The sequence below is a fragment of the Vanessa cardui genome, chromosome 3, assembly GCF_905220365.1.
Source record: "Vanessa cardui chromosome 3, ilVanCard2.1, whole genome shotgun sequence".
Lineage (NCBI taxonomy): Eukaryota > Metazoa > Arthropoda > Insecta > Lepidoptera > Nymphalidae > Vanessa > Vanessa cardui.
Window position 1 is genome coordinate 5,323,093 of NC_061125.1, and position 24,201 is coordinate 5,347,293.

A 24,201-nucleotide genomic window follows, 5' to 3' on the forward strand; every position below is an offset into this window, starting at 1 on the left:
TTTGTAGACCTGTACGTCCTGCACGCGCAGAGATATCATTCTACCGGATCGGCCTCTCCGTTCCGGAGATATTAATTTTTTACTGTAAAATTTCACTCGATTATTCGTTAATTTAATCGGATCACGCTTGAAAACTAGGCGATTCGAAACTTGATATTGTAAAATGTACTTCGTACATTTTTGAATTTTTTTTTGCGTAAACGTTAGCCTAAAATTTCCAAAAAAATACATTAGTCTTGTTTCGGCACCCCCGACTACGTAGCTTTTAATTTTCGATTTCACCAGTATTTTTCTGTTTTTATCTGTTTTTTATCTGTTTTTTACCGTTTTTTGACCTTACCATCCACATTTGTTGACTTACCTTTTTCCGTTGTTCGGCGTGATTATGGGTCCCTCTGTCCTGTATCCGTCGACACCCCGGTGGTGAAGAAGGGCAGGAAGGGGAGCAAATCTGCTCCTTCAGCCGACGCTTCGGCCGCAAAGGCGCTGCCGAAGACGCCTTAGGCTTCTAAGCCGAAGCTGGACTCGCTCGATTGCAATCGTCGTAACGTTGCAAAGCGTCAAGCTCCAGGACCTCTGCATCGGCGGCGGCCTGAAGGTGCGACTCATGGCGACCGGGGCCAGGGCGCTGGAGCTACCGAGAGCCCAAGTGGAGCAGGCCGACAGGTTGGCGGCGAAGCTCTGTACCGTGCTCGACGGGGTTGTTGACGTGGTCCAGCCAGTTAGCAAGGCCGACCTGAAGGTTCGACGGGGCTCGACGACTCCGTCACCGCGGAGAAACTTGCCGCTGCGATTGCGCGCGCAGGTTTCTGCTCCGCCGAGACGGTGTAGTGCGCCGTCTCGCATTTTTAAATTTAGACCAATAATTATTGTTTAAATATTGACAAATATTCAGTGTTTAATCGTTTTTACAAAACAAAAGAAAAAAATAGATTTTAATTGATACTTTTTTAAATAAATTGAAAAAAGCTAAAAAACGTGATAACTCAAAAATGGTTCACTTTTGAAGTATGCATATGGGGGTTAAAATCATTGCAAATTATCACCCCTATCACCTCCCAATGAACATAGGTCGAATTACCAATTTGAACCCCCAAAACTCCTGCCTGCCTACGGCCACGCTTATCGTATTATACTTATTATTACAATCATTTTATAGTTTCTACTAATACGTATATGATAACGAGCCTCGTTGACCTTGTGTGGAAGATTGCAGTCCCGAGGCCTTAACTGATATTGGTCAAGAGGACTTTATAAATATGAAAACCTTAATCACATAGATATAGGTTTTATTACCATTTTAATATAATTTCTTTTATAATGATAAATATACATAATCTTAAAACTCCAAATCATTTGGTAGGATATAACAGTTTATTCATTATGTTTGTCTTTTGAATAAATATTTTAATATCACAAGAAATGTACAAATGTACCAAAATATTTGTTTATGGGTTACAAGTTTTACTGCTCTCAATACGTTCGTTGATGGAATTCCAGAGTTAGATATTGAGAAGATAGATAAAATATTTAGAGATAGGATCGATATAAAATCAGACAGCGTTATAAATGTAAGGACGAATATTGAAAAAAAGGGTATGTGGAATGCAATAATCACTGACGTCAGGTATTTGGTCAAATATATTATTTATACATTATTAAACACTTGGGATGTTTTTACCATTCGAATTAGTAAAGATCCAGTCAATTTTCGTTTTGTAACGTCCTGTAGGTACAATAAACTGAAACTCAGAATCTAACGATTTTATACAATTTACTCGCATATGAGGGATTAAAAACTTTTAAACATAAAAAGATAAAACATCTTTGATAGATTTGTTACCGTTCGCTGGAAAGGGTTTTATTTAGATAAATCTATGATTATTCATTGATTAAAGTGTTCATTTTCAATCGACTTCAAAAAAGCTGACACCGGCTCCAAATGTAACAATAACTATAACTACGTTATATAATCGTAAATCGACTTTTAAGTAGTCTAATATTTTTCATTCCATTTTACTTAACTCTCATAGACTCTAAAAAATATGTTCATTACGCAATTTTTATTACTTTTATTATTTGTTTTAAAATAGTGTTTCGTTTGAAGTCGGTTTTTCTTTTTGTTAAAATTTTTATTTATATTTATTTTAGTCAGTTTTGCCTAACATTGCTCTAGAAATTTTGATCTAGCTCAATGTTAATAGACAAATTAGATTAGTAGTACTCGCGTGTGTATAAATGTGTCAAGTCCAGTATATAAACAAACAAAATTAACAATTTGTAATTACGCTAATGTTTAATGACCAGTAGCGAATGTTTATTGTAACATGTTTAGGAACATTAATTCTGATGTTTAAATACAAATAATAAATAATTGTTGTTTGTGTTATTTAAAAACAAATTTTAAAATGAAGGATGTTCTATATTTTCGAATTAATTACTACGGTTTGTTGGAAACGATGATCAATTTTATTAATGAAATGTCAACAAGTAAAGTTTCATTAAAATCCATTGAGTAGTTTTTGCCTGAAGAATGACAAAAATCCATACATACAGTTTTAAGTTACCATTATACTAGTTTGGATAATTCACCGTATTTCATTTTCATTTGAAGTAATGTTTACAGTGAAGTCCAATTACAAATTGGTCGACTTTTTAATTCGACAACCTATTCTTGGAGGCGGAGTAGTCACTTTCATCATAAGTAAGTTTTTGTTAAAGATATCTGTTTTGTTAACGTTATCTTGTAATTTCCTTATATTGGATAAAATACAGTAAGGTATGTTTGTTGGCTTAAAAGAATGCGAGGAATCTAACATGGTTGAAATTTTGTCTTTCGTGTAGCCACTTCAATGAAAATGAGTTACAAAGTTGCTCCTGCTCCTCAAGAGGAGAGTAAACCGGTTTTAACGAGTTTTAAAAAAATTGTTTTTTAGTAAAACCAACGAATTACAAAACTTATGTATGTAGATCTAAAATGGAAACTCAAAGCGTTGTGATTTTATAGTACACCAATTATAGAGCTCTACCACAAAGTTTTATCTAATTGATTCATTTAGTACATTTTCGGTTGACTTTTATCAATGATACGATACAAATCTGTGAGCTAATTCAATGAATGAAACCAACATTTAAATCGTGGCAGAACGTTCTACAATAAATGTTCAGTGGCTGATAGCTTTATTGGATAACACTAATATGGATAGTACTATTGAAATACAATATACACCACTGTATCCGACATTTGTCGGAACGATATATTTATCGGTTCGATTTGACGTAAACCACCTCTTAGGGATCAACTACTTATTACGGGTATTATTCTAAACCATTTTTATTATAAGTTATTAAAAAAATGATGATTCCAAATGCCATATTGGTTTTTTATACGCAAAAATGATCAAATAATAAAATAAAAATTTTAAAAAATTAAAAAAAATCTAAATACTATTATAAATACAAGAAAACATGGTATTTCGCTAAAATAATATAATAATGTAGTCAAATTTATCACTTTTAAGATCATACGAAAAAAAGAAATACATAAATAACTTAATTATATAGAACATAATGTTTTTTACATAAGTAAAAATAAAATGGGCGTAAAAGATAAAGCTTTTGACCTCATTGCCACATACTTGAGTCCAGTGTGTGTAAAAAATATACGACCCATAAGATTCAATTTCAGTTCATTTCTTATGTTAAAGATAGCATAGAAAAATCTGAATAAATACATACAGGATTTTATTTTTGAGTCTAATCAATGCTGACGAAGAGTGGCGTCACTAATGTAATCGTATTGAGCTCTTGCTGGCAGAGTATGTCTCGTCCTATCAAACTCCGTTATTGTATCGTGAATTCAATATCTTCACAATACGAGTTCATAGTTTTTCGCTGTAGGGGTACTGTACTGATTGAATGACTGACCGATTGATGTATTTTTACGCTTCTCCAAATTCTCATTGTTAAGTTCCTTTACCTCCAAATTAATTTACATCTATACGTAATATATGTTCAAAAGATAAGAAACTTAAATCCGAGAATGAATAAATTATAAGATTGTAAGCCATTAGAATATGGTTCCTATTCTTTTTCGATTAATTTAAATAAAAAGAACATGTAACTTTAGATAATTATTATGAATTATTTATATGCTAGATGAATATATAATTTTATTAGTATTCACGGAGTGTAGTACCTAAAATTTGACAATTATAAAGAAGCAAGCGTTAAGTTAAAACATTTTTCTGGTTTCGTAGGATAAATCCGGGATTTTTATTACAAACAGTTGTTTAATTTTCAGAAATCAGTAAATTGAGCGTCAGCTATAGGACTAGCGGTCGAGCAGGGAGGCAGCAAAAAAAATACATAACAACAAGGAAAATAATCTGAGCCGATGATTTTTATACCAATCAAAAGTGTGTCAAATTATTATTTCAATAATTGTTTTTATTTTTACTTTATGAAATTTATATTATCTAAATTTTTATATTTTTCAAATAAAAATAAAAATTTGTCAGCTATATATTTGATAAGCATAAGACCGTCAGTCAGCATGATAAACATTTTACGCGTTAAGTGATTATGAGCGTTGAAAATTCTATTCGGAAAATACGTTTCAACATAACAACAACATACATACAAAGCAAATTCTTCGGCGTTCTTTTGAAGAAGATGACCGAATGAATGAATTAAAATTGAATTAGAGTGTTCTATATTTTATATATTACATATACTTTTATGAACGATTCTAATTGTATTAACATTTCGAAAGGTTTGATTTCCCATTCTATGGAAAATGGAATTAAAGTCGCATACTATGAATGTATGAAAACCTAGCAACGATGAGCACAAGCTGGGTCCTAATGTTTCGCATAGTCGATCATCAATGTAAGGTTTTGCATTTCCATTTCCAGAGATTCATATTCACCTATAGAATCATTAAAATATCGGAAAAACTCATTACTAAACTGCTCTGAATGCTCCCTCCCGAAATGGGTGGAAAACTAATTTATTATTAGTTCTAATCGCTAATTGCTACGAGGTTGTCAAATGTATAATAGTTGCAAAATGATAATGTATATAGAACAGTCTTACATATGTATGTTAATGATATTATAAATAATACTCTAATATAATACTCTGCATTCATTCAATTGCTGATTGGTAGTCGAATAAATAATGAGAGGCTAAACCTGTACAGATTAATACAAAATTCTACCAATTAAATAGACAGTGTGTCAGTTTCATGAAGTGCTACTTAAATTAAATGATCGTGCACATTTGAAGTGATCAATTCTACGATAGAGCCACAAATATGTTTTCTATTTGTTAGTTTGTCACGATTAGCGTTGTACGTGAAGACAGTAAAATTGTAATATCGAGTCTAATATTTAAGTAAATTCTGACATATTATATGTAATATCGTAATGGAATTGTTTATTCACTGTCCTTTAGATTTAGATTTTTGATTTATTTCCTGCCATTTATTTATGCAATTAGAAGTGTACGTTAGGTTTTTATGCAAATTATCAAAACTTGATATATTTTTTCATGACGATATGAAAGCAATGCCACTGATTTTATGTTAAACGCCTTATCTTACTTTTTCGCAATTTGTTGTTTCATATTATTGCTAGTATAATTGAAAGTAGTATTATTAACGATTAACCCAACATAAGTTTGATTAAATGTTTTAGATTATGTTTTAGAATTCTAGCTTCCTATTTATTTATAGGCTGAAAAAAAAAACAAAAAATATCTTCTTCAGTGCAAACTATGCCTAGACTTTGAAGTAAAAAAAAAATACCCGATCTTACGAGCTCTAATATTACACGAAATATATTGTTATAATAACCACACAAACAACATTCATCATTGTTACCGTTGACCTTAAGATCATTTTGAAACAAGATGCCTTGTGTACAGGTTATTTTGGCCTCCGTACTCCTCGCTCTCCGGTAACCACGGTGGCCAATATCAACACAGTGAATCTCTCGCATAAAAACCCAATGAATTTGGTTCGGTTTTAACAGAAGTTTGAACTGGGGATGAATGCAGTCGAGCAGACTAGCTACCACATAAAAAACAGTCAAGATTTTTTCTGTATATTACAGTCATAATCTTTAAATATCGCACAGTTAGGCATACATTAATCGCTTACGATATCAGACATCAGTTTTTTCGCAAGTTGGTAAACAAAAAAAATAATCCTATCCATTAAGTGACCCTTATCTACAAAGTAAAATTTTAAAATCACTGACTGATACAACAAAGAAAATGCCTTAAACGAGCTGTAGTGGATTTTCGGACATGAAGGTGGTATGGATAAACTTCGAATTTCTACGGTACTTTCGGATTAGCAGTAAATGTTGCTAATTTGCAAGAAATCATTGAAATCTAGTTTGCCTGACACAGACTGAGTGATTGCGACGGAACCCGGAATAGTGGTCACTAATGAGCTGGTGTTCCTTTAGGTTACAGTCCATGCCAGAGGATATCGACGGTTGCAACTGGTAGCCGTGTGGATAAGAAGTCAGCGAAAGGTCTAACGGGGAAGGTGTATGATCGTCCAAATATAGTATTCGCGTTGGTGAGGTGATGAATTGGGTCAAATCATATTGCTAATGCATATGCATACTGTGATTCAAGACATTTGGCGTGATAGGAATAAAAATCATCAAAAATGATGAACCCTTACAGATGGGAACTACTGCGGCATGAAATCTCCATCTAGTGGACGTGCTCAACCAGCCGACCGATTTCGGCTTTCCACTATGGAATCTATAAAGAAACGCGATTCATGAAAGATCACATTCTATGCGTAGAATGGAGACTCCTATCCTTCTAAGCATATTAGACATAAGTTCGCATCTTTGTCTATGATATAAAATAACAGTGACGACCACAACATTGTAACTTAATTGTGAGCATATCTTTACTATTAGACAACAGGAAATAAACTATTAAAAAATACAAGAAACCAACATTATATTAAACTTTATAAGTTTTTTTTACATGGAACAATTTGCATACAAATACGAGCATTTATTAAGAGTAAAAAGTTATATACTCGCTTGATGATAACAATAATTTATCTTTATAACAGCTAATACAGCAGAAAATCGTCGAAAAGAATCTCTAAAATCTCAGAGGTTCCTTTTTTCAATATTTATGTGACTATCATTATCAATAAATTTAAGTTCAAGCACCTTTTAATGACATCTAAACAAGAATTAGTATTCTGTTTTTATGTTTAGCATTTTAGTGATTTTATAAATCCTTAAAAACAATTTAAAAACCATAATTATTTATAAACTTTTTTACGTCCTTAAAAGTAGTACTGATTTAAACATTTGATGAAAACGAGAAAATCTGAGAATAATATATATTATTAAATATAAGATGAAACGGATAAAAAGGTTTGCCACAGTATTTTTGTACATTATAATATGTGCGGAACCCAACATAAATAGATGAAACGTAGGTGTGACTTAATCTTATTTTATAGTCAATTATATATAAAAGGCGAACTTGAAAAACAGCAACGCATAGTACAGACAGATACTGGATATCTGATCATGGGTTTTTTAATATATTTGGCCATTATTGGAATTCAATTTACAAGTACTTTAGCAACAGGTAAGAGATTTTGTTGACGTTTACCAGAATTTAATAATATATGTAACTATTAAATATCTTAGAACAAGTTTCATTTAACAGTGTCGTATAAAAGTTTTTCTTTTATGGTATATGTTGGCGGACGAGCATATGGGCCACCCGAAGGTATGTGGTCACCATCACCCATAGACAATGACGCTGTAAGAAATATTAACTATTCCTTACATCGTTAATGTCCCACTAACCTTGAGAACTAAGATGTTATGTCCTTTGTGCCTGTAGTTACACTGGCTCACTCACCCTCCAAACCGGAACACAACAATACTGTACTCAGTATTGTTGTGTTATTGTTCATGTTATTGTTCATTGTTCTGTTATTTGTAGAGTAACTGATGAGTGGGTGGTACCCACCCAGACGGGCTTGCACAAAGCCCTACCACCACGAAAGATCCGTTTTATATAAAATGTAAATAAATAATGTTATTCATTCTATTTTTCAGGGTCAATACCATTAAGATGTTTACTTAAGAACCATAGCTTTTTAGACATATTAGATAAAAAATCTGATCTCACTTCACCTAGCGTTCGATTCAATACTCTGAAGGTGAAAAACATTACTCTGGATAAAGATGATTGGATATTTGATACATTTAATTTAGAGTATCAAGGACTAGACGACGCAGTTTTAGATGACTTTGGGTAAGTTAAATCAGTTAGGAAGTATCGGAACAGGATCACGGCTATAGCTCGAGGAGATCCTTTGTCTATTAACATGACATTTAAAGCTACCTCTTTTTTATTGAAAAGGGAAATGGCCTACCAGATAGTAATAGCACCACCGTCCATAGACATCGGAGTAATATATAAGATGTTATGTCCCTTATGTCTAGTCATAAAGACTTACTCATTATTCTAAACGAAATATTGTTCTAAGTATTCTTGTTTTGTACAATATGTTATGTGGTATGAACCTAGGGTCTTACTCAAAGCCCTACCACCAAGTTAGTTTCTTAATTGTGAATAAAGCTATGCATCTGTGTTTGTAAATGCAACGCAAAACAAGTAACAAACACAGGTGATGGTATGATTAATATTAATAATTTTGAATTTAATTGATAATTCTTGAATATTATTTTGACCGTATGGTCAGTGGTTAAGTTAAAAAGTACATAATTTGAATTTTATAGACATTAATAACAATTGTGAAATTAATTACAGATTTAATTTGAACACTAATGTTGCGCAAGTTACTTTCCACACGGACTTAGTGGCCAGGCATCTTTACAAGACGAGTGGAACCTTATTTTCAGAACCAATTGAAGGGGAAGGAACCTGTGTCATAAGCCTCAGTAAGTTTTGCACATAAAAAAGTACATTTATTTTAATAACATCCCATTAACTGACGCTATTATTTTTTAACGATATATTGTTTTTTTTTTTTTCATTCTAATAATATAGGGTTGGCAACTAAGTGATTGCCGATTTCAAACAAGAAGGAAAATTTGAAATTTTTCCATAAAATGAGTTTTTGATATATCCAAACATTTTTAATGCATGTGTGCGATACATTGAGTTTCTGTTCAATATCACGACGTGTTGTGCAATCTGAATCGATAATAGCCCTGATATGGGTACCATCGACTTCGACTGGGCAGCCAGATCGTTAAGCATTTTCCGATGAAAAATCACCAGAACAAATTCTGGCAAACCAATTTCGACCCTGCCTTTCTTTCAAGGCTCCATTTCCGTATACGGCATATAACTTATTTTGTGCTTGCGAGGCGTTCTTGCCTTTTCGGAAGTAATACAATAAACTGTTTGAAGTGCACGTCCTGTTCTTCTATTTTTTAATTGGGATAAAAACAAAACTAAGGCACTAATCGATATATATTTTTTTAGTAAATTAAAGTGAGAAGCCTAAACAATTAGAAAAAAATATAGGTTAGGTGCTATGACCACCTTCACAAAACAAAAAAAGCCTAAAGTCCACCTATCCCAAAATCGGCAATCACTTAGTTGCCAACCCAATATTTTTCTCTTGTTATAAGCATTATTATTCATACATGGTAACTTTTATATTTATTTTTGAATTTCACTTTGACTTGTATTTCTTATAAGCCTAAAGATCTACTGTTAGAGAATGTCTTTGCAATAAATTCGCCTTTTGTATCACATACTATAATAATTTGACAACTATATAAAAAAGATAAACATAAAGAAATAAAGAATATTTTATATATATATACCTATCAACCATATGTGGCACTGGAATTAATATCGAACTACTTGCCTTAAACAAATTTACTGCTTGCAACTTTTTTAAAGAATGAAAAAAATATCGAATGAGACATTCTGAGTTAATTTATCATTATTTAATTGATATTTTTATTAACAGGTAATGTTCAATACAGTTTTACGATACCGTTTGAAATTATTGAAGAAAATGGTAAAAACTTTGTAGAACTTAAAGAATATCAGTACTCTTATGATGTAAGAGATAATGCTAAATTTACATTAAAAAATCTTTACAATGGAAATAAGGAATTAAGTAAGTAAATTTTTTTGTATTATTACGTAAATTTGTTGAAGTTAAAAGTTTTTAACTTTGGCACCTTGCGATCTTTCTCAATAGCGAATGAAATGAATCCGTCTTGGGTGTACTGTATTAATTCGATACTCAAATCACTCAGGTTTATGCATTGCAAAAAGTCGGTTCTTGCAAAAAGTCGGTTCTAGAAACGCTGTAGAGTGTCGGGCCATTTCAAGTAACAGAACTGGCGAGCAGCACCGTATGTTATATATACGAACTCTTTGGAACCACTTTTGACCCCCTCACGAATCAAAAACTATTTCACATAAATGTTTCAAATTAATTTGTGTTGCATGACAGAAGTTGTGCCAATGCAAAAAAAAAAACACGTTGTGTGTGGTTTTATTTACCTCTTCTATCTATCACGGGCTGATAAACAATCCTTTAGTTAATGACCTAATGACCTTTTAGGTGATAAGTTCTTTAATTATTGGCTGGAGACCATTTAGACGAGCGTTTACTAAGCCTAACAACCAAATAAATGTATTCCTGACATTTACAAACGTAATACATTTTCAATTTTAAACATATCCGTTTTCCTTTAAGGTGACTCCATGCTGTCTCGTATGAATCAGAATTGGCGATATCTGACGGTGAATTTCGGAAGGATTTTTATGGACGCTGTTGCCGACAGGGTTTATACTACTTTCAGGAACTACATGCTCGCGACGCCCTTAAAGGATTTTAATACTTGTTAAAGTATTTATTCTTAAAAAAAAATATTTGAATTATCATTAATTTAAAATGTGTTCAAATGTTTAGTATATAAATGTATTTTTAAATAAACATTTTAGAAATATCAATCAATACAATTCTATACGTTTAATTTATTTGTTTTATTACCTGTTTTATTTTTATTACTTACTAGACGAATCTGCAGTTTTATCCGTGCAAAATATATAAAAGAGAAACTTTGAGCCCCTTTTCTTCCTTAGGGGTGGAGTTTTGTGAAAGTCGTAAAATTCTTGGCGGATGTCTACACCCAGCAAGGAATCTATCAAAATACAAGTTTGCAGGTGTTTTAGTTTCTGAGATTTCGTGATTAATCAGTGGGTATTTCGCTCATTAAATATTACAGAAATTTAAAGAACATTAATTGAGAGTTCACTCAATCAATAAAAATAATCAAACCTGGGAAAGTAATATCTCATTTTATAGTATAATTTATTTGTGCCTATAATAACGCAAACGTCCACCAAGTCAAAATTCTATTTTTTATTGAATATAATTACTACTGGTTATTACAATATCAACTAAAATTTCAGTAACAATTTTTAAAAAATGACGTTAAGAGTGATTGAATAAAATACTGAAATAAAATTATTGAAACAGGAACTTAATAAAATTATTTAACTATTTTCTATTTTATGATTTATTTTGTATGTATACACTTTTTCTTATTTTCTGCCTATTTTTATTTTTGTGGTTATGATAACGTATATTTTATCTATTTGTCTATCTATTGATCAAATTGTACTTTTAATAATTGAGAAACACTGTATATATAATATAAACGACATATGTGTGTCGGTAATAGATTTTGTTTGATATAATTATTTCCAATTATATTTAAAAACTGCATAAGGTTAACCAAATTAGGTTATAAATGTGGGATTCCAATCCACTAAAACCATTGCACTTGGCGTCTTCGGCAGGGATTGGACGGGCTTTATGATCATGTTGATAATAAATCTCGGCGCCTGCTGTGCTGTGGCTCGAGGAAGGTGATCTCGCCCCACAGTCCTCGCTCTCTAGTTTTTATGTACCATTCCTTCATTCTCATAGTACGATGACACAGAAATTCAACACAAACAGAAAGAAATCTGGTGCAAGAATTTACGTTATTTATTTTTGTTTAAGTATGATTCTCTCACATAGAAGCTCGATAAATTTTGGTTCGAACAGAGTTGCGAAGTGGGGATGAATGCAGTCCAGCAGGCTAGCCAATACATAAAAAAAGCAATCAAGATATTTTTAGTATGTCACAGTAATTGTAGTCTGTAAATAACTCCTGTGAGCTATTTACAGGCATATATTAATTCACTTACGATACAGATACCGGTTTTTTCGCAAATGGTGAACACAAAGAAACAAAAATATCGTATCTTATCCATTGAGTGAACTTTATTTACTTATTTAAATTTTAAAATCACTGGCAGACATATAATGCTAAACTAAACTGGAAATCACTTTTAATCTCGTAAGAGAGTTAGATAGAGGTTGAAAAGTAAAGTAAAGTAACAGCCTGTAAATTTCCCGCTGCTGAGATAAAGCCACCTCTTCCATTAAGGTGAGGGGATGGAACATATTTCACCACGCTGTTCCAATGCGGGTTAGTGGAATGCACACGTGGCAGAATTTCGATGAAATTAGAAACATGCAGGTTTCCTCACGATGTTTTCTTGATAAATTATAAACACAATTAATCACATACATATAGTGGTGCTTGCCTGGGTTTGCACCCACAATCATTGGCTAAGATGCACGCGTTCTAACCACTGGGCCATCTAAGCTCTGACTGCAAGGTTGAAAGTTATTTTGTAAATTAGCAATTTCATGTTAGGAATAGGAGTTTTCTAGTATTATGTTAATATTTTAGAAAACAGATGCTGAAACATTTTTTTTAATCACCTAAGGGATGTTAATTTGAATGAAAGATAATCATTTTTAAATTTTAAAATATGGAAATCTTAATTGAATAATGATTAAATGTAAAAGTGCGTACCAAAATTCACCCCATAAGGGGGTGAATTTGCCATGAAAGTACTTATGGAAGTCCTTATTTTATTAATTATGAACTTGGAAATAAATGTTTTAGCTTTTTATATATACCAACGTTGCAGTTGCAGTGATATCCCACCGGCTATTACTGAATAAATTAGAATCGTGTTTGTAACAGGTTTTATAAATTTTGGGTAGGTAAGTAGTTAAAGAAATGAATACAATAATGTAAAAGTTATGTGTTTTAAACAAACATGTTATTTGCGTATTATGAATACAGATTATGATCACGATCATGATGCGTAAAGAATTTGCAGTTAGTTGGACGTACTCAAACAGCCGATTTCAGCATGACCACTATGGAACCTTTAAAGAAAAGCGTAGATTTGTGGATATTTTTTATATTATTGCTTGGAGGAGCATATATATTTATAGAAACATTAATCATTCCTTTCATCGCCAAAACCTTTGGAACTAAGATGTTATGTCTCTTTTGCCTGTTATTACACTGGCTCACTCACCCTTCAAACCGGAACACAAAAATACCAAGTACTGTTTTTTGGCGGTAGAATATCGGATATGTGGATGGTATCTCCACAGACTGGCTAGGGCACATAGCCCTACCACCAAATAAATCCATTTCTAAGCGGAGATGTCCTTTTTGAGATTTGTTGTAGATCTTAATTAAATAAGAGAAGTAATTAAATGGTTAGGAAGTATAAAATTTGGAGAGCAAAAAAAAACAGCATTAAAATTATTTGTTCAGCATACAAAAATATTGGCGTCAATAAAAAAAAATCGAGCAACATTTCTTTTTCCGCAAATAATTTTAATAATGGTCAAAAGTTAAATCATAAATAGGCAGCAGTCAATATCATATGTTTGCATATTAAACATTCAGTTTGCAAAATAATTACTTGGTTAGCAAGATTGATTGATTAATGATTGAGCAGCAGAAAAAACATGTCTTTAAGCAGTTCATTTGATTGGTATGCGTATTTAAAACTTTGTGAGCAAAATAACTAATAGGATTGAGTTTTGTGTATTCTTGTCGGCCTTACCCCCAGAGTGTTCTTTAAGAATCCGAAGGCGCGAAGGGGGTGTTACGAAAGGCCAAGGTGCTGCACATCCCGTAGCGCCGAAGGCCACTGAGTTTCTAAGTTTTTGATAAAGTTTTAAGGTTAGTAAAATATTTTTTTGCTTACCCTCCGAATGCTTACCAAAATTTTATTAAACACTAGCTCATTGCAGCTTATAAAAATAATATGCTGACCAACCATCCAGAATGACATAAATTGCTGAAAATGTAAGCTAACCATGAGTTGCTGACCAATTAGCTATTTCTGCTGAGAGATTATATTATTCTGCTCGCACAAATGTCAATACTATGCTTACCAGTTAATTAACACCCATACTATATTACGGGGTAGTCATATTTATTAAAATAAAAATAAACTAAGGGGAAGATCTGTACCTAAGACCATGGTCAGACCAACACTAGACAGGTCAATAGCAATTCTATATGAATCAGAGTGTTGAGCAACAAAAAAAAAAAAATCAAAATTCATTAGTTTTCTATGTTGTCTTGGGTCTATTTTTTAATATGGTCTGGTATGGGTCTGGGTGTTTGTGGTACCGTCGTTACTTCTGATTTTCCATAACACAAGTGCTTTAGCTGCTTACATTGGGATCAGAGTAATGTATGTGATGTTGTCCCATATTTATGTAAAAAAAAAAACTTTATTCAAGTGGGCTTTTACAAGCACTTTTGAATCGTCAATTAACAATTAAGTAAAGCTACCACCGGTTCGGAAAGTAGATTCTACCGAGAAGAACCGGCAAGAAACTCAGTAGTTACTCTTTCAACATTTAAAAAATACAAAGTCATGTTAGTTAATATAATTATTTAAATTAATATATCCTGCGAGGAAGTCGACAGGTATTAATTCCACGATTTTTTATCATCTACAAAATCTTGTATCAAATAATAAGCCTTTTTTACCGATGTATTTTTTATAAAAGATTTGAATTTACGAAACGGCAAAGTTAAAAATGTGGCGTAGATGAGAATGCTGACAGGAATGTGTGGTGTTACGAGAAGGGATAGAGTAAGGAATGAGTACATAAGAGTAAATTTGAAAGTGGCACCGGTAAGCGAGAAGCTATTGAGAAACAGCTTCATGCAGCAGGTGTCATGGTATGGCCATATTATGCAAAGGAATGAGGACCTTGTAAGGAAGGTCTTGTATGGATGTTAACATAAATCATATACGTATATTTTTAATTTTCAAGCAGTCCATATATTTTCCTACATATTTTCCGATAATTTTTTAATTAGTTTCTGACCAAGAATTGCCGGTGGAATTTTACAATTCCGCCAAAAACGTATGGTACTGTCCAAATAACTATTGTGCTGAAATTTCCTGCTGACCAAATATTAAAAAATAAACAAACAGTTACTCGCCATTAAAAAGTATGGTAGCATATTGAAAAACATCGTGTCTATTGACACACACATAGAAACAATAGATTGTGTAATTCGTTTGTCAAGTGTTGTTGATACAGATGCTTAAAATTGTGACAATTACAAGGGTTCCAGATTTTCATTTAAAGTATAGTTGGATTACATTGACAGTTTATAATCAAAAAATAATAGTGAATATATTCTTATCATAATTAGAAGCCAAGATAAACCATTAAAACATAAGAAACCAACGTTCTATTATTTTAAATCTTTTTGTATGGAAAAAATTGTATGTAAATACGGCTATTTATTAAGATTAAAAAGTTTTAGCTTGATAATAACAATAATTTATATTTATATTAACTAATCCAGCAGGAAATCGCCGGAAAGAACCTCCAAAACTTGAGAGGTTTATTTTTTTTCAATCTTGAAACCTGTATTATCACTACACATTAAAAAAGGAATTATTTATGTTTACTATAAACTTCAAAATTACTGAACGAATTTTCATGCGGTTTTCACTAATAGACAGAGTGATTCATGAGGAAGGTTTAGGTAAATAATTTAATAAGTGTTGAAATAGAACGACAGTTGTTAAACATGTCGGAAAAGCTGCCATGGAGTTTTTATTTCAATAGTAAAGATATTTCAATATATTTAATAAACCAACAAAAATATATAAATTGAAGTTAAAAATATAAAAACATATCCGTGCGAAGCCGGGACGGGCTTATCGGATGATGGTTATCAATAATTTTAAGTTTAGGTACCTTTTAATGACAGTTAAATGAGAATTCGTATTCTGATTTTATCTTTTACATATTAATGATTTTATAAATCTCTAATTTTATTTAAAAATTGCCATTATTAAAAAAATGACTGCCTTAAAAATAATATTAATCGAATATTCAGGTTTTTGTGTTCTTGTGAAAACGAGAAAATAAGAGTATAATATTGTAAAATTCCGGATTTTAAAATAAAATTAAATACAAAAAAGTAAACGAAAAAAGGTTGCCACACTATTTCTTGTACATTGTAATATGTACGGAACTCAACATAAATAAATTTAAGGTAGGTGTGACTAAATCTTATTTAATAGTCAACTATATATATATAAGGCATACTTGAGATATATCAACGCATAGTACCTTCAGGTACTGGATATCTAAACATGGGTTTTTTTATATATTTTGTATTTATCGGAATTCAATTAACAAGTACTTTAGCTACAGGTGAGAGATTTTTTTTCTAGAAAATTGATTAGAGCTTATTTTAATGAAGTGTTGTACAAAGATTGGTTTTATATAAAATGTAAATAAATAATTTTATCCATTATATTTTTACAGATTACCAAATACCATTAAGATGTTTTCTTCAGAGTCCGACCTTTTTAGACAAATTCGATACCAATTCTGATGTTACTTTGCCTAGATTCAATACTCTGAGGGTGAAAAATGTCACCCTGGACAAGGATGATTGGGTATTTGAAACATACAATTTAGATTATGATGGACTTGACGATGCCGCTTTAGATGAGTTCGGGTGGGTAAAATATTAGTCAATGAGTACAGGACAGGGATTAAAGCTTTAAATTTTTTCGAGGAGATCCTTTGTCTATCAACATGGCATTTACAGCCTGTCACATATTTTGTTATAGTATAGACAAGCGGATAGGCAAATGGCCTATCTGAACGTTAATAGTTACCACCGCTCATAGACATTGGTGCAGCAAAAATACTAACGCCACCAACATTGAGAACTAAAATGTTATGTCCCTTGTGCCACCAAGTAAGCTTTTTACTAATGTATAAAGCTATACATCTTTGTTTATAAATGCAACGCAAACACAAATAATAAACATATACGGGTATGATGGTATGTATAATCTTAATAATTTTGAATTTAATTTTGACCATATACCATACAGTAATGTTAAAATTACACGATTTGAACTTACTAATTTATAACTTTATGTAATTAATGATTATATATTGTACTCATAAATACCTGTAAACTTGTGAAATTAATTACAGATTTAATTTAAATACTAAAGACGCGAAAATTACTTTCCACACGGACTTAGTGGCCAAGCATCTTTACAAGACGAGTGGAACCTTATTTTCAAAACCAATCGACGGGGAAGGTCACTCTGTGATAAAACTAAGTAAGTTTTACGTATTAAACTTTGCATTTATTTTTATAATGGTTCTTTAAATGACGTACTTATATTTTAGCGACATAATGTTTTTTTCCTTTAAATAATAGTTTGTATCATTAATACATACTTTTTTTTTAATTAAATTAAATTATGTATTTTATTCTAGATTAATATTTTAATAGTAGTTTAAAACTTGTATTATCCCTCTGCATGCATTTCTGATAACCTTAAATATTTATAAATTCGCCTTATATGTAGAACAGACTATAATTTGACAAGTTATTTAAACAGAAAAAACAATATAGGAATAAATTATTATTTTAATTTTTTTTAATACGTGGGATTAGTACTGGAATTAATATCAAATTACTTTCCTTAAATATAATTCAAAGTTTGAAGGTATTTTGTAGAAATTTACATGTATTTAAATAAAAAGAAAAGAATTGCGCAACGAAACATTCTACGTTAATTAATCTTTTATTAATTGATTTTATTTTTTTGACAGGTAATGTTCAATACAGTTTTAAAATAAACTTTGATATCATTGAAAACGATGGTAGAAGGTATATAGAACTTAAAGATTATGAGTACACTTATGTAGTAAGAGATGATGGTGACTTCGCATTAACACATCTTTACAATGGAAATAAGAGATTGAGTAAGTAAATGTTTTTGTATTATACCTTGAATATCTGAAGTAAAAATTACAATACATTCAGTTACTTAGGTTTGTGTGTCTGGGTGAAATATACGTCACAGGTACCTTCAGAAAGTTTATCTTATCATTACCGCATCATTGTAAGCTTTGTGTTCGTCAACCCAATTTGTATTGCACGATGGAGTTGTGCTTTTCGTGGATTTTTGTCAACAGCTCTCACATCTATCGCGTAGTAAGCGGTTGTATCCCTTTTTTGGTTAATCACCTAACCCCCTTCCAGGCGATGGGTTATCTAATCACTATTTAGAAATCATTCAGATTCGCATTTACAAAGCTATACTTGGGGTTAAGGTTTGGAACATCTTCCATTACGCTGTTCCAATGCGGGTTGGTAGAATAGACATTGGCAGAATTTCTATGAAATTAGTCAGATGCAGGTTTCCTCACGATGTTTTTCTAAATATTCAGTGGTGCTTGCCTGGGATTGAATCTGCAATCATCGGTTAAGATGCACGCGTTCTAACCACTAGGCCATCACGGCTCATTTTCAAACGTAATACTTTTTGTCATATTTTTAAATATATCTGTTTTCCTTTAAGGTAACTCGATGCTGTGTCGTATGAATAAGAATTGGCGTTATCTGACGACGAACTTTGGAAGGATTTTTATGGACGAAATCGCCTCCAACGTTTTTAATAAATTCAAGGACTACCTCCTCGCGATGCCATTGAAAGATTGTTATAATTGTTAAGTATTTATTCTTAAAACAAAATTGAACAATATTTATGCTGCAAAATTTTTATATACAATAATAATTCTATCTGCTTAGTCTTTTGAATTATTATCAATATAAAATGTATCTGAATGTTAATTTGTTTTTGAAATTCCTTATTTTTATTTATGTAATTTTTAAATAAACATGTTTTAAATATCAATTAGTATTTTATTTGGTTACTTTACCAATTTATTTGATACTTGTTTTATTTTTATTCCTTATTGAAGGCCACGGCAATATCTTCATAACGTAATAAAGAAATTTTAGAGATTTTAAGAAGGCTAAATGAAAGTCAAAATATTAGCTGAAATTTCAATAATCATTTTTAAAAAAATGAGCTATTATTAATATCTAAAATGATAACGTTGAATTGGACACATGAACTTTTTGGTAAATCTTAGATTTTTATCCAAATTTAAAGTTTCTTTACGAATTCAAATGCATGAGTCATGTAATAATCACATGGAACAGCCCAATTACAATAAAAAATAACATAAGAAGATAAGGTGAAAATGATTTTCAAAATTACCTTTCTTAAAAATTGCTAAATTGTTATTTAAAAAGGACCATAGGAATTGTAGACGTATTTATTCATCAAAATATATTTAAAAAATATATAACATGAATTGATAGTTAAATACGATAACAATCGCCTCGAAAGAGATTACAGTAATATTGCATAAATTTAGCCATGTAATACCACTTCCCAAACTTGTTAGTTTCCGGGTTAATTCAAATTAAAATGTTTTTAACGAATTCCTTTACAATTTGGACTGCAAAGGTATACTTTATTGATAATTTTATTGTACTGGCTAAAGGATGGTCAGGTTGTAAACTAAGTGAAATATTCGACACCCATGAACTGTCCACAGCGCTCACAAACATTAATAAATAATTTTGAAATGGTTTAAGTATGTACCTACATACTTAAGGCATATCCTAACTATAAGATTAAAATTATTATTTAAAGATTTGATTTAATGTTTATTCGTATAAATTCGGGACATATCTATTTATTTAAAATTAAAAACAAAGGAAAAAGGTCTCCTGGAGTTGGTATGGGGGTCCCTCAGGGATCAATTCTTGGACCTTTTCTGTTTCTCACATATATAAATGACTTGCCCTTTCTTGTTGGGAACAAACATGATATAGTATTGTTTGCTGATGACACCTCCTTAGTTTTTAAAATTAATAGAAAACAGGTACAGTACGACGACGTAAACAATGCTATAGCTGATATAGTACATTGGTTTAGCGTAAATAATCTTAGACTAAATAATAATAAAACTAAAATTGTGAAACTTAGTACACCAAATGTATAAAATGTAAAAGCCGATGGGAAGGGATCAACGGGGAATCGATGGATCCAATTGATTCTGCTGAGTTTCTTGGCCTTACTGTTGATGCCAAGTTGCAATGGGGCCCCCATATTAACGGATTGGCGAGTAGACTGAGTTCTGCGGCATTCGCGGTCAAAAAAATTAGATTATGTACCGATGTCGATACGGCTCGCTTAGTATATTTCAGTTACTTTCATAGTATAATGTCATACGGTATTGTGCTGTGAGGCAATGTAGCCGCTATCCATACCATATTTGTGCTACAGAAGAGGGCTATTCGCGCAATCTATAACCTAAGAGCTAAAGAATCGTTAAGGAATAAATTTAAAGAAATCAAGATATTGACTGTTGCTTCTCAATAAATATTCTCTAATGTTATGTATGTACGAAAAAATATTAATGATTTCATGAGAAAATGTGATACTCATAACATTGGTGCAAGGAACAAACACAAACTTGTTACTCCTGTTACTCGACTGCGTAGAGTCAGTAAATCCTTTGTGGGGCAATGTATACGGTTTTACAACAGGATCCCAGAAAGCGTTCAAAATGCCTCTGTTGCCAAATTAAAAAAAAATATTAAGGAACGCTTGTGTGCAAAAGGTTATTTATTATACAATTAATGAGTTTATGATCGATAGCACACCTTGGGAATGAAACGATCGCCTCCTGGCTATTTCATCTCATATTAAATTGTTTATTTATATAATACGTAAGACAAACAAAAAAAAAAAACCGCTGAGTTTCTTTCGCCGGTTCTTTCAGGGTATTTTCTTTCCGAACCGGTGGTAGTGTTTCAATTGGTAATATTTCTCAATTAAAATAATTTACATTTAATTCTTTCTAATTTGATCTTTTCAACCGACTTCCAAAAGGAGGAGGTTATCAATTCGTCTGTATTTTTTTTTTTTTTTTATATTTGTTACCTCATAACTTTTCACTGGGTGGACCGATTTTGATAATTTTTTTTTTGTTTGAAAGATAGTGCTTCCCGTGGGGTCCCATTTTTTATTTTTTTTTCCGATGATGGTATCCATGTGAAAACGACATAAGTCTTAAATTTGCATTATGTATATGCGCGACAAATAGGTGAATAACTGAAAATCACGTTAACCAATTTTGATAATTCTTTTTTTATTATAAAATATATACTTCAAGGGTAATTTGGTGAAAGTTTGGTAAGGTTCTGAGCACAGGATCCATGACAAAGTAACGGAACGGAAGGGAACGGAACAATTCTGAGGAGCACGTTAGCGATACTCGGTCGAATCTTTTATTTATAGGTTATTTGGATATTTGAGGCACCTTCCGTAATTTGGTTATGTTTATGTAATTATCATAGTCGAATATTATAATCAACTAGCTACCCACCCCGGCTTCGCACGGGTGCAATACTGATACTAAATATACTACAGATTTTTTTTATATACGACATCACATCGCAAACTTCTAAAATTATTAGTGTTTCTTTACTATATTGTTCATGTTTTATATACACAAACCTTCCCCTTGAATCACACTATCTTTTAAAAAAAACCGCATCAAAATCCGTTGCGTAGATTTAAAGATATAGGGACAGAGAAAGCGACTTTGTTTTATACTATGTAGTGATGGAACTCCTATACGGCTCGCAGTTAGGGTGCGATATGGGGCAGAATTTCTTACTATCTTTAATCAAATTTTGTGTATGTGATGTGATGTCATATGATGTACGAAATATAGTTGGTCTTTTTCAAAGTTTTTTTGCTGAGTTCGATTACAGCTCTTTCGAGGGATCCTTGTAGTTTACGCCGCGTGACGTATTAAATCCGCATTTTCGAAAGTCTATTTTTGCTTTATTCGCAAGTTTCCTTTGAAGTTGTCCTCGAAGTAGTTTCTGACTCATATAAACGGAACGTTTAATCTATCCATATTAAAAAAAATTAGTTAGTCAACATCAGCTTCACTTAAAATCAAAAAATAAATAAAATTTTAACAAAAAGAAAAACCGACTTCAAACAAAACACTATTTTAAAACAAATGAATATGCACGAAAAAGTAATAAAAATAATTGCGTATTCAACATATTTTTTAGAGTCTTCCTAAGTTAAATGAAATGAAAAAATATTAGACTACTTAAAAGTCGATTAACGATTATATCATGTAGTTATAATTATTGTTATATTTGGAGTCGGTGTCAGCCAATAAAACCCTACAGTATATCTATCAAAAAACAATACGAGAATACTTTGACAAATATGTTTTTTACAAATTACCTTTTACACAATAATATACTGGATCAATCAAGGGGCTCGTATCGCTTCTTTCTTTTGATTGTTGGGGCAAGGGCACCGTGGCTGACACCGGCTCCAAATATAACAATAATTATAACTACATGATATAATCGTTAATCGACTTTTAAGTAGTCTAATATTTTTCATTTCATTTAACTTAGGAAGACTCTAAAAATATGTTGAATACGCAATTATTTTTATTACTTTTTCGTGCATATTCATTTGTTTTAAAATAGTGTTTTGTTTGAAGTCGGTTTTTCTTTTTGTTAAAATTTTATTTATTATCGCCACCACTCAGCATACGCTGGAGGCGGGGTAGCTCTAGGAGCTATGTGATTAGATGTGATCTCTTCTTTAAAAGCAATAGTGTCGCGGTGGCAAGGAATCCGCTTGGAGGGCAGTAACCGCCGTTCGAGACCATCATGGTCCAAAAAGAGACGGGCGAGCCGGAACAGAAAAGAGACGATCATCATATTTTGGCTCAGGGTTAGGTATCCCTTTTATAATAATATAAATAATGCCACACATAAACGACTTAATATTTTAAACGCATAGTAAAGCTGCCATAATAGTTACTTAGTAAAAATATTTTGAACATATCCCTAAATCGTAGGCATAAGGCTTGTTATATTTATATTATTTGTGCATAACTATATTTAAATACAACTTTTTATTTACAACAGAGCAGAGAATTGCCGAGATAAAATTAATTATCGCTTAAGTCAAGTTCAAGCACTTTAATTTAAATGTCAATTACAAAATAATTAACATTCTTCGTTTTTGTAGATCTTTAAATACATTTAAAAACGTCGTGAATATTTATTTCAAGCAGATTTGTTTATTTACTTTTGTTTTTTATTTTTTACTTGTTTATTTATTTCAAGATATACAACAACAACAGCAATAACAACAGTCTGTAAATTTCCACTGCTGGGCTAAAGGCCTCATCTCCCTTTGAGGAGAAGGTTTGGAACATCTTCCACCACGCTGTTCCAATGTAGGTTGGTGGAATACACATATGGCAGAATTTCTATGAAATTTGTCACATGCAGGTTTCCTCACGATGTTTTCCGCTGAGCACGAGATGAATTATAAAGACAAATTAAGCACATGATTCAGCGGTGCTTGCCTTCGTTTGAACCTGCAATCATCGGTTAAGATGCACGCATTCTAACCACTGGGCCATCTCGACTATTCGAGATATTCTGAGGTACATTATTGGTTATTCGTCGAAAAGAAATTAGAATAAAATAAATTATAATAACACACATATTAGTTCTTTACATACTACAAAAAAAAACTAAGATAAATCTACAGATAATCTACTTTTTCTGTAATGGGATGGATCGAATTCTAATTTACCGAGTCCAAAACTGGGCAAGGATTATTGCGTTTCCGCGAACCTTTTCTGTATTATTTTTTCCACAGACTATATTCTATCACAACTGATACATCAATCCGCAGAGGAGAACTATCGTGACTAAACCTGACTTTTAACTAAACAGGTTTTAGCCCGGAAAAGACTCAGTTTGATATAACGAAAGATATAAAGAAAGGCTTTATCTTTGAAATTCATGTCGCGCTTGAAAATTTTGACAGAAA

The 24,201-nt window shown here is 31.8% G+C and overlaps 2 protein-coding genes across 2 annotated transcripts; both read left to right on the forward strand.

Moving 5' to 3' along the window:
• Positions 1-7,400: 7,400 nt before the first annotated feature.
• Positions 7,401-10,952, forward strand: LOC124543715 (circadian clock-controlled protein daywake-like). Its single transcript, XM_047121989.1, has 5 exons — positions 7,401-7,641; positions 8,121-8,319; positions 8,931-8,969; positions 10,016-10,168; positions 10,757-10,952. The coding sequence occupies exons 2-5, from the start codon at positions 8,310-8,312 to the stop codon at positions 10,906-10,908; spliced, it is 354 nt and encodes a 117-aa protein (XP_046977945.1). The 5' UTR covers positions 7,401-7,641; positions 8,121-8,309; the 3' UTR covers positions 10,909-10,952.
• A 5,565-nt stretch (positions 10,953-16,517) lies between these two features.
• On the forward strand, positions 16,518-19,038 carry LOC124543632. Its single transcript, XM_047121889.1, has 5 exons — positions 16,518-16,627; positions 16,742-16,937; positions 17,429-17,559; positions 18,059-18,211; positions 18,811-19,038. Exons 1-5 carry the CDS (start codon positions 16,567-16,569, stop codon positions 18,960-18,962), a joined length of 693 nt encoding a protein of 230 aa, XP_046977845.1. The 5' UTR covers positions 16,518-16,566; the 3' UTR covers positions 18,963-19,038.
• Positions 19,039-24,201: the final 5,163 nt, after the last annotated feature.

Coding starts and splice junctions, on each gene's coding strand:
- LOC124543715 (XM_047121989.1), top strand. Junction 8,970..10,015: donor AACCTGTGTCATAAGCCTCA/GTAAGTTTTGCA, acceptor TTTTATTAACAG/GTAATGTTCAATACAGTTTT. Junction 10,169..10,756: donor CAATGGAAATAAGGAATTAA/GTAAGTAAATTT, acceptor TTTTCCTTTAAG/GTGACTCCATGCTGTCTCGT.
- LOC124543632 (XM_047121889.1), top strand. CDS start 16,567: ATGGGTTTTTTTATATATTTTGTATTTATCGGAATTCAATTAACAAGT. Junction 16,628..16,741: donor AACAAGTACTTTAGCTACAG/GTGAGAGATTTT, acceptor ATATTTTTACAG/ATTACCAAATACCATTAAGA. Junction 16,938..17,428: donor GCCGCTTTAGATGAGTTCGG/GTGGGTAAAATA, acceptor AATTAATTACAG/ATTTAATTTAAATACTAAAG.